We start from the raw sequence: 12,132 nt of genomic DNA, 5'->3' as shown, positions 1-12,132 counted from the left end.
TAACTTAGAAAAAATGTAAAATTTTTAGCGCTGTCCAGTTTTTTTGCGTAGTTATAAATTTCACAAATATCGCATTATTTTCTGCCGAAAGAACGTTTGAAAGTACGCAAATTTTTAACCAAAAATAGAATAGCTTTATTTTCAGGTAAAAAATTAATTTTCAACAAGAAAAAGAAACGAATTTTCAGTTAAGAAGAGTAATTTTTTACTAAAAAAATATACTTTCAACCACGTTGTTGCATTATTATAACTAAAAAAGATTTAAAAATATTCTTTAACAAAAAAAAAAACGAATTTTCAACAGAATAGTTCAATTGAAGAAATTCATTTTCAACTAAAAAGGATAAGTTTTCTACCAGAAATAAAATATTGAAATTTTTTGTATAAAAGATTACTTTTCAACTGAAGAAAAACGAATTTTTACCATAATAATTAAATTTTCAACTAACAGAATGTATCGTAATTATTTTATTCTCATATATTGATATAGAAAAAATTTTATATTTTTAATACTAATCAGCACATGTTCTCCTTATTTTTTTTACCCCAAATATAATAATCTTTCACTAATAAGAATAATTTTTGAACCAAAAATGGAATTAGTGCATTTTTAACTAAAGATATCAATTTTCAACTAAATAAAATAAAATTGCAACCAAAAACGGATAAGTTAAATTTTGTTATAAAGATGAATTTTCTACTGAAAAAGGCGAAATCGAAACTAAAAAATGCACATTTTTAACAAGAAATTAAAAAGCTACATTTTCAGGTAAAAAATTAATTTTTTACAGGAAAAAAAACAAATTATTAAAATATTTGTTCAATTTGAAACTAAAAAGATGAATTTTTATATAAGATGTATAATTTTCTACCAAAATAATAATTTTTCTACCTTACAGTTGAACTATTGATTAAAACAGATAATAGAATAATTAAAAAAAATTATTATTATTTTAAACAAAATAGTTGAATTTTAAACCAAAGATAATCATATCTAACTAAATAGTTTAATATTTAAACAAATAATGATTTTTCATCCATATAGTTGAATTATTAACTGAAAAGATAAAAAAATTATTCAAAACAAAAAATACGAATGTTCAACAAATTTAAATTTAATGAAATGAATTTTTAACTAAAAAAGATCAATTTTCAACTAAAAATAATATATTTATATTTCCATTGAAAACGATTACTTTTTAACTTAGGAAAAACGAATATTTGAATTTTCCTTTTAAAAAATTCGTTTTCAATTCCAAAAAACGACTTTCTAAGAAAATAGTTCAATTTTGACCCAAAAAGACGAATTTTTAACAATATAGTTAAATGTTTGATCAAAGAAATGAAGTTTCAACAAAAATTAAAATTTCTAAAGTGTTAATTATACTTTTCAAAATTCAACCATTTCAATTTTAATTGCAAAATTAAAACTTATGAAAGAGAAAAATTGAAAATTTAACATTCAACATGAAAATTCAGAATTACTAAGGCATCAAAAGAAGTGAGTTTTCAAATAAATAGATGAATTTTCTACCAAAAAAGATGAATATTTAACCAAAAATGGAATAGTTAGAGTTTTACTTAAAAAATTAATTTTTACCACAAAAAAAAACGGATTTTTACACAATATAGATAAATTTTCAATCAAAGAAATGAAGTTTTAACAAAACAAGAAATAATTTTTTAGCCAAGTAGCTGTATATTCAACAAAACAGTTGAACTTTTAACCAAGTGGCTGGATTTTCAACCCAAACTGAGGAATTTTAAATTAAAAAAAGAAATTGAACTTGGCAATTATTTTTAGCCAAATACCAAATATAATTTAATTTCAGTGTAGTCTAAAAACAATTCCGGTTGCCGAAAATTTTGATTCAGCATTAATTTCAGATAGTTACAATTTTTTTAATAATACAATTTTTAACTTTTCAAATATCTAATCGATTAGCTTGTCACATTTCGTTTAGAATGGTTATTTATTCTCTAAATTTTTTAATTTTATATCATTAATTTTTTTAAATCTTCAACTAAACATCGGGCACTTTTAATATATTACATTGAAAATTAAAGTTATATATTACATTAAATTATTAAGTTAAATTAAGTTATTAAAATGTAAATAAAATTAATTGCTTTTATGAGTTCAAAATTGTTTCTTTTCAATTTGTCTTTAAATTTTCATTATTTTGGAAAAATTTTAAATAAAAAATAATATCAATATCACTGACTGGTTTTCAATTATTTTTGAAATTGAAATCAAATAATTTGGAATATTAAAACTTAAAACTATCAAGGCTTTCAATATGAAATTAAGAATTTTAAAACTAAATATATTTTGAGTTCAACCTTTCGAAGGAAAAAAACGTGATTTTTGTGACCTCAAAAATTAAATTGGTTCAGAATTAAATTTTGTGTAGACAATATTTTGTACAGGAAAAATTTTGAAAATCATATTTTTGTTCATAATCTTTTCAGAATATTTGCAGAAAAAATAATGACTATTTATTTCGGTGTAGAATATATATTCTGTGAAGAAACTATTTTTTGTAGAAAAAAAAACAATACTATTTAAACTTCTATTCTTTGTAGAAAATATTTTCTACACGAAGAGCGTGTTCACGATTTTTCGAAATTCAATTTGGTAATTTACTACAATACTATATTTATTTACAGTTATGGAAGATTTTTCAAAGTGGATTGCACCAAATAAAGATCTTTACAAAGACCATCTCGTAGTGGACCTAAAATTAGCTGCTTTCAAATTAGTCTCACGACAAAAAAACATGCAACTTATGAAAATGGTTGCGGAGACCTACGAATTCACTACCTGCAACGAATTATTTTATCAAATCATCGAGGTAGGCTCGTATTTTGATTTTAAAAAGTTTGCAAATCAAAAAAAAGCAACAGAAAAAAATATATAAAACTATCCATTTTATTTCAAGGCATTTTCAATAAATTTCCCATTTTTCTCGTTTTTTTTCTCAAATCCAAACGAAATTAATAGAACTTGATAAGAAAATCAAAACTATTTTTAGTCAATTGTTAATTTTTGTTGGTTGAAAAGTCTACTACTCTTTTTGTGATACGGAATTGATTGAAAATTAATTTTTTTATACTCAAAAATTAGATCTTTCAGTCAAAAATTTATGTTTTTGATTTAAAAATTGCCTTTCTTTGGTTTCAAATTCACCTTTTTGATTGAACATTCATTTTTTTTTTGGAGGAAAATTAATATTCTTGAATAAAAAGTCATATTTTTGGTTGATTTGTTAAACTAGTGAATTTGTCTTTTTTGTCGAAAACTAGCCTTCTTGTTTGAATATTCATTATTTTTTGCTAAGAATCCATCTGTTTCATTGAAAATTAATCTTTTTTTGTTAGAGATTCTACTATTTTATTGAAAAATTGTCTTTCTTGGCTGAATACAATTTTTTTTTTTAATTTAAAATTAAAATTATTTTTGATTGTAAAATCAACTACTTCGTTTAAAGTTACATTGCTAGAGTTCTGAGCCGGTTTTATTACTTTGAGAACAGTAACGAGAATCCAAATATTACCGAGAATATAAGCGACAAAAAAAAATTCTCTGAGAATTTATGAGAATCTCAGACTTTATTTTAATTAATAGGAAATTGTATTTTTTCATTAAATTTTTGGTTGAAAATTCAACCTGCTTTAACAGAAATTAAATCTTTTTTTGATAAAAATGCAACTGTTTGGTACAGAATTTAACTATTTTGTTAAAAATTCATTCTTTTTCGCTGAAAAACTTCGTTTTTTTTTTTTTTTGATATTTGGATATTTGGATAGAAAATTCAATTTTTTTGGTAGAAAATTATTTTTTGTTAAAAAATGCATAGTTTGATCGTGAAAACTGGATTAAAATCTTTTTCAACAGAAAATTCATCTTTTTTTTTGAAAACTTTTTTTTTATTTAAAACTTCATCTGTTATAGAAGAAATTAAATTTTTTTATAAGAAAATACAACTTTTTGGTTAAAAATCTTGGTTAAAAAAAAATTCAACTAATTTGTTTTAAAAATTTGGTTGAGTCACTTTGTTAAGAAATCACTTTTTTTATTAAAGATTTATATTTTAAGTTGAAAAGTTATTTCGTTTGTTAAACGTTTAATTACATTTTTATAAATTAATTTTTTTTAATTGAAAATGCAACTACTTGGGTTAAAGTTAAACTACATTGTGAATTTTTTTTTATTGAAGGCTTATGTCTTGTTTAGAATTCATTTTTTAACAGAAAATGTAACTTCTCCATTTTTTAAAGATTGACATTTTTCAGTTGAAAATTCGCGTTTTTTTTTTTTTGTAAAAAATAATTGTTTAGTTTCAAATTTCCTTTTTTTTGGGTAAAATTGCATCAGTTTCGTGTAAAATTAATTGTTTGTTGAACAGCCATATTTTTTGTTTGAAAATTTAATGTTTATAAAAAAATTTGTCTTCTGGTTTGAAGGTTCAATAATTTAGAGAAAACTTTATTTATTTTTTGAGTAAAAAATCTTCATTTGTTGGAAATTCGTCTTTTTGGTTTAAAAATTCTTTTCTTTTGTTGTACAAATTTCATTCATTTTTTATTAAAATATAACTTTTTTTTGTTTGAAATAAATTAATACATTTAAAAAAATTTAATTTGTATATGAAACACTGTAATTCCTGAATATGTCTATGCTAGAAAATAATTTATATTCAACCGCTGATATAATTTGAACAATAAAAATATTGTTAAAAGTCGTAAATTCTTTAATTCTTTTAAATTCTTCTAAATTCTGCCATATTCTCGGTCATATATCCTGAACTTACATTCTCGGGAATTTAAGAACTCTATAAATTTCTATTGGGAATGGTGGTGGCCACCTGGTGTCGAAAACTGGAACTAGAAAGACTGGGTATAATTTTAAAGGTGTATTTTAAATTTTGCACCAAAGTGTTTTTATGATTGTTTTGTGAAGTATAAAAATATGATTGAATACTCAAATCAAATCTTCATCAAAAATAAATAGTTTTAGATTGAATTTCCATCTTATACATTGAAAAAAATACCAAAATTTTTGAGCGTTAGAGTTCGACTAATTTTCGAGAAAATTCAACAATTTGGTATAAAGTTAAATTATTTTATAGAAAATTATACATTTTTAAAAAATTGGAAATAATTTAGAAACGAAAAAAAAAATTAATCGAATAAAATTTGGACTAACATCGCGTTCATTGTTGAAAATATTTAGTTGTAAGTTGAGATAATTTGTTAAAAGTTCATCTTTTTTGGTAGAAAATTAATCTTTTTGGTTGAAATTTAATTACTTTGTAGAAAATTCATGGTTCCGGCTAAAAAATTTAAAAATCTGGTAAAAATGTGTGTATTTTGTTGAAAATTCATATTCACGGGCTGAAAGTTTAACATTTTAAAAGAAACTTCGTCTTTTTACCTAGAAAATTCAACAATTTGGTAAAGAATTCAACAATTTGATAATGATTGTTGTTTTTGTTGTTGTTTAGAAACATATTTCTGTCAAAAAATGTGTTTTTCAACTTATAATATGTAAATTTAATACAAAACCCTTTGTATCTGATACATGCTTATTTTTATTATTCAATAAATACTTTAAACTCCGCAAAAAAAATCTTGAAAACACATTTATGCACAATTTAAAACCCATCTTTAAAATCGTACCTATTCTTTCTGGTTCGGATTTTTGACACCAGGTGACACATCGCAGTTCAATCATTCCCAATGTAAAAATATAATTTTAGGTATTAAAATTAAAGGTTCATTTTAGTTGTGAATTAAAAAAATTTCTTCAAAAATAACTTTTTTGTTGACAATTAAACTGTTTTGTAGATAATTTGTATTTAAAAATTTTTTAAATTAACAATTTTGTTGCCATTTTTTTTTTATTAAAAATTAATTTATTCTAAAAATTCACGTCCTCAAACGAAAAGTGAACTATTTTGTTAGAAATTTGTTTTTCTTTTGGTTAAAAAGTGCGGTTTTTATCTTAAAATTGAACTATTCTTGTTTTGGTCGACAAATCTTTTATAAGTTGGAAATTCGTTCAGAATTTCTATATTTTGGTTCAAAATTGAAAAAGTTTGATGAAAACTAGCTTTTTTTTAGCTGAAAATTAGTTTTCCTAACTGAAAATTCCACAAATCCATTTTTCGCTACAATTTTATATTTTGAATTGAAAATTCAAGTAATAAATTTTTCATTGAAAATTTATCTTTTTTCCTTGAAAATTCGACTACTTGGTTGAAAGCTTTTTTTTTAGTTGATTCATTTTGTTCATTATTTTTTAATTCAGTTTATTGGATTACGATTTAAACTTTTTTTGGAAAATTCGTTTTTTATATTTGAAATTAATTTTTTTTAACTGAAAATTTAATTATTCCATTGTTTGTTAAAAATTGATCGATCTTAGATCAAAATTGAGCTATTTATTGTAATTAATGTTTTGAACTGTTTATTTAGCTATTCAATTTCTGGTAAAAATTGATCGTTTTTAGTTTAAAATTGAACTATTTGGTTGAAAATTAACCTTTCTGTTAAAAATCGTATTTTCGAGTTTGACGTTCAACTGTTTGTAGAAAATTCGTATTATTTGCTGAATATTTATACTATTTTCGTAAAACAGAATTATGTGGTCGAAAATAAACTTTTTCGATGAAAATTAATATTTTTTTTGTCGGAAGTTCAACTATTTGGTTAAAAAATAACTTTTTTGGGTGTAAATTCAACTGTTGGATTGAAAATTAACTCGTTTGATCAAAAAAAAAAAAAATTTGTAGGAAATTCGTTGTTTGGGTCCAAAAATTAAACTATTTTGATCAAAATTCGTCTTTTTGGGTAAAAAATTCAACTGTATTTTTTAAGAATTTTACTTTTTGGCTTGAAAATTCAACAGTTTTGTTACAAAAATTTTCTCTATTGAATTGTTGAAGATTGAAATATTTCTTGTTGAAAATTCGCCTTTTTTTGTTCAATCAAATTATTTTTGATGGAAATAAAAATATCTTATTGTTGAAATATGAACTATTTGGTTAAATTTGACAGTTTTTTATTTAAAATAAAATATTTATTCGAATGATAAATGAACTATTATAATTTTCATTGAAAATTAATCTTTTATTTATTGGAAATTCAACTATTTCATTCTTTCTTGAAAACACATCTTTTTTATATAAAATGGAACTATTTGTTTGAAAATTAATATATTCTGCAGAAAAGACATTATTTTTGTAGAACATTTTTATTTTCGCTTGAAAATTTAAGTGTAATTGGTTTAAATTTGAATTTCTTGGTTATAAATTATTCTGTTTGTTAAAAAGTGATCTTTTTTCGTCGAAAATTTAAATGTTTTGTTGAAAATTCGTCTTTTTTAAAACAGACTTATAAAAAATTCTGTTTGATAACTTAAAAATTCAACTATTTGGTTCAAAAATCAATTGTTTTTGGTTGAGGTTTAATCTTTTTTGTTTAAGAATTGGACCTATTGGTTAAAAATTAAACTAATTCGATGAAAAGTCTCCCCTTTGTTTAAAAAATTTAATTTTTCAGATATACAATTAACTGATTGTTTATTAACTCTTTAGTTAATTTTTTATCTGAAAAATTCAACAAGTTTCTTAAAATTCTTGTTTTTTTTATTTCCACTGTTTTCTTGTAAATTCGTTTTTTTTGCATTGAAAATTCTTTTTTTTTAATAGAAATGTACGTAGAAAAATCGTCTTTTGGGATTAAAAATTCTATTATTTCCATAATAATTTCCACTGTTTCGTTGAAAATGGATTTTTTGTTTAAAAATGCATATTTCCGTGTTGGAAATTTAAGTATTTGTTTTAAATTTAACATTTTTATTACATTCTATTATTTTGGTAGAAAATAACTTTATTTGTTGAAAATCAACTTCTGGTTTAAAAAGTCAACTATTTGGTTAAAAACTTAATTATGTTGCAAAAAATTTAATTATTTGGTTTAAAATGGATTATTTAGTTAAAAAGGCATTTTTATGGTCGAAAATTATACGATTTTGTTACAAATTCGTTCATTTAAATTAAAAATTACTAGTTTTTAGTGGAAAAGTTCTCTATTGAAAATTCAACTGTGATCTAAAAATTTGTCTTTTTGGCTTAAAGATTTAACTATTTGGTTAAAAACTTCGATTTCAAATATAATTATTTGGTCTAAAGTTAATTTTGGTTGCTGTTGAGAATTAAACTATGTATTTGTTCTTTTTCGATTAAAAACTTAACTATTTTCGTCGACAATCACCGTATTTCTGCTTTTTTTAGAACATTTCGAGCATTTCTTTCTTAAACATTGAGATTGTGATTGATAGAATTTTAAACATTATTTTCAGGATATGCTTCGCCAGAAAAAGTACAAAGAAGCGGCACAATACGCCGAGATGTTGAATTTACAACCATTTTTTGCAGAGCCGGAAATTTTGCTGCTTCCCCTAATTTTGCAAAATAAGGTTACAGTCGTGGAAGATTTTCTAGCTAATCAGCCAGATATTCAGAAGAATTTGGTTCAGTATTTAGATAATCTTTTAGCTCCAGGAAAGAGCATTCAAATTATCTTAGATAAATTTATCACGTAAGCAGATCTTATATCTTTATTTTCTTTAAGTAAATTAATTAATTTTATTTCTTTTGTCTCAAGAAATTAAAAAAAAAAAATTAAAATATAACATTAATATTTAAACAATTTAAACTTAACATTTTTTAAAACCAATTTAAACCTTTTTTTATCGAAAATAATTAAAAAGTTATGAAAGGACATGTCTGATAACTCATGAAAATTGATATCGTAACTTCAGAATTAATATATTATAATATTATTGTGTAATCAATATGCAATCAAACTGTCGCATTTTTGTTAAAAAAAATATATTAATTTTCGGCTGACAACACTAACATAACGTAACAAAAAATGGTTTTATTATTATATTATTATCGAAAAAATCGATTTTAATTTTTTTAACGATTGAAATATTTACTAAAAACTAAATGTGCCATTTTCCTCCATTTTCAATTTTATTCTATTCTTAATTGCTGAATAATAAATTTTTTCTCGCGAAATTTAATAATTTTTTTTTAAAGTAATAAATTTCGTGTGAAAAAAACTTTAAAATCTAATGAATTTTTATTAAAAATACTAAGTTTCGGCAGATAGTTGAAAAACATTTTCATCTTTAAAATCTAATAATTTATTCAAAATACCCGTTTCCAATTAAATTTCCAACTAGAATAGTTCAATTCTCAGTCCGGGATGAAAAAATTAAGACAAATTATAATTTGGAGAAAAAAAAATCATTTGAAAAAAATGTCAAAAGACTATTGTTTAAATTTTCTTTGTTTATTTGCTTTCAGGGTATATAAATATGTGCCCAGGTCTCGAGAAAATTGTAAACAATTTCTAACAATTTCTAAAATTGTTTTAAAATATTACTGATTCATTTTTTATTATTTTGGATATCTTTTTTAATTTTTTTTATTATTCTTTTAAATATTTTGTTGAAATCAGTAAAAAAAAAATAACGCATGTAATTAAATATTTTAAAAAATGTTAATCATTTTTTTATTGTCCTCAAACTTTTCATAATTTTTATGAATCTTTAACATTTTGTTTCGAAATCTTGAAAAATCTACATGTTGTTTTAAGTTTTTCAAAATAGTTTCAAATTTTTTTTACATTTATTAAAAAGTTAAATATTTTTTAAAACTATTCGTGTTTTTCTAAACATTTTTAAGAAATTAAAAAAATTTACTCAACATCTTCTAGATTATTTTTTTTAGAATTTAGAAAATCTTTGTAATGCCTTAAAAACCATCATCAATATTTAATATAATATTATATATTTGATTTAATATTTAATAAATATTTGTTATCTCTTCATAATTTCCTAAATATCTTTTTAATTGAATCGAATTATTCCTAAAATTATTTAAAAATATTCTGGATTCGCTTTGGACAATTTCAAAAATCTGTAATTTTTTTATCGTCTTTTTAAATTATTAAATATTTATTAAATTTATTTGAATTTTTCTAAACATTTAAAAAAAATACACAAAAATTTAAAAAATTCATTTAAAATCTTCTAGATTCTTTTTTGAGACTAGAAAATGTTTGAAATGCTTTGCAATCTTTTTAAGTATTCTCTCAAGTAAAAAAATTTTATAAATACGAAATTACGAAAAATTTTCCGAGAAATCTTAAAAAAAAATTTGTTATTCTCTTGAAACCTTTCAAAATTCTTAAAAAGCTTCCAAATTTTTTGTTCGATATCTCCAAAAATCAACACTTTGTTTTAAATAAAATTGTCTTTGCATCCTTTAAAAACTTCTAAATATATCTCAAACTTATTTGAATTTTTTCTACTATTTTCTAATCTTGCAGCGTTGAAAATTTTTGCATTAAAATCTTCTCAATTCTTTTCTAAAAATTTATGAAAGCTTTTAAAAATTTCACAAATCTTCTCTTTAAATTAATATTAAAAAAGCATTGATTTAAATTTCCCCTTTTTGAAAAAATACTGCAAAATTAAGAAAAAAAATGCCTTAACGTCTTCTAGATTATTTTTCGAGAATTTAGGAAATCTTTTTAAATATTTTCTTAAAATAAATATTTAAAAATAAAAAATCATTAAAATATTTAGGAGAAATCTTAAGAAAATTTTGTTATTCTCTTAAAACCTTTGAAAATTCTTAAAAAGCTTCCAAATTTTTTGTTCGATATCCCAAAAATCTGCACTGTGTTTTAAATAAAATTATCTTTGTATCCTTTCAAAACTTTTAAGTATCTCTCAAACTTATTCCAATTTTTTCTACAATTTTGTAATCTTGCAAAATTGAAAAATTTTGCATTAAAATCTTTTCAATTCTTTTCTGAAAATTTATGAAAGCTTTTAAAATTTTTACAAATCTTTTGTTTAAACTAATTTTAAGAAGAATTAATTTAAATGAATTTAAAAAAGAATGAATTTAAATTTTCCCTGGAATCATAAAATAAGTTACAGCAAGTCTTAAAATCCTTAAAGCCTTCAAAATTTTATTTCAAAATCCCTAAAAAAGGACATTTTGTTTTTCAAAATATTATCAAATTTTTTTATCATTTTTAAAATTGATTAAAAGGTAGTAAATATCTTTTTAAATGATGTGGGTGTTTCTAATAATTCTGAGCAAATACTTCAAAATTTAAAAAAAATGCCTTAACACCGTATAGATTATTTTTGGAGAATTTAGAAAATCTTTGGAATGCTTTAAAATCTTTTTAAATATTCATTTAAAATAAATATTTTGAAATAAAAAATTATAAAAAATTTTCCGAGAAATCTTAAAAGCTTCCCAATTTTTTGTTCGATATCTCCAAAAATCTAATTTTCGTTTTAAATAAAATTACCTTGGTATCCTTTCAAAATTTCTTATCATCTTTCAAACTTATTTTATTTTGCTGCACAATTTTGTAATCTTGCTAAATTGAAAAATTTTGCTTTGAAATCTTCAAAATTATTTTCCGAAAATTTAGAAAATCATTTCAAATCTTTTCTTTAAATTAATATTAAAAAGGAAATAATTTAAGTTTTCCCTGGAATCTTAAGGAAAACATTTAAATTATAACTTTATTAACTTAAAGCACGCCTTCAAAATTCTTGAAAACCTACAAAATGTGATTTTAAAATCATCTATTTAAAAAAATAGAATAATAATACTTGACGATAAATAATTGTATTAATTTTCAGTGAGAACAACATACCGGATGTAAAAATGTCAACTGTACAATTAAGACCGATGTCTAAACTGGTTGCACGTCTCGCAAAAATATACAAACTTCCGGTCGAATCGTGTCCGTATTTGAACCAAAAAAGAGGCGAAGGGGCAATGCAATTTTTAATATACAAACGATTCGTCGATTGCAGTTTAAGTGCCGAAAGTTGGCGAGAAATGGCGAGGGAAGCCGTTGGAGATGACGAGCGTTTACAGTTGGAATTGATCAAAAGTTTATCTCACACAAATGCCAAAGAAGCTCTGTATTTTGCAAAATCGTTGAACGTCCCGCGAAGTGAGTGGCCATGGAACATCGCACAATTGGACAATGAAAATCCAGATGGTAAATTTATAT

The 12,132-nt window shown here is 22.4% G+C and overlaps 1 protein-coding gene across 3 annotated transcripts in view; it reads left to right on the top strand.

The window, feature by feature from the left end:
* LOC117176310 (exonuclease mut-7 homolog) overlaps nt 1-12,132 on the top strand; it is a 63,278-nt gene that overhangs the window by 8,292 nt on the left and 42,854 nt on the right. For all 3 annotated transcript variants that reach the window (XM_033366520.1, XM_033366518.1, XM_033366519.1), the window contains 3 exons: nt 2,671-2,855; nt 8,369-8,607; nt 11,753-12,120. In XM_033366520.1, coding sequence (XP_033222411.1) covers nt 2,671-2,855; nt 8,369-8,607; nt 11,753-12,120 — 792 coding nt within the window. The remainder of the gene's footprint in view (nt 1-2,670; nt 2,856-8,368; nt 8,608-11,752; nt 12,121-12,132) is intronic.

This window comes from Belonocnema kinseyi, chromosome 7 (genome assembly GCF_010883055.1).
Source record: "Belonocnema kinseyi isolate 2016_QV_RU_SX_M_011 chromosome 7, B_treatae_v1, whole genome shotgun sequence".
NCBI lineage: Eukaryota > Metazoa > Arthropoda > Insecta > Hymenoptera > Cynipidae > Belonocnema > Belonocnema kinseyi.
The sequence above is the reverse complement of the archived record's forward strand: the minus strand, read 5'-3'. Positions and strand labels throughout refer to the sequence as shown.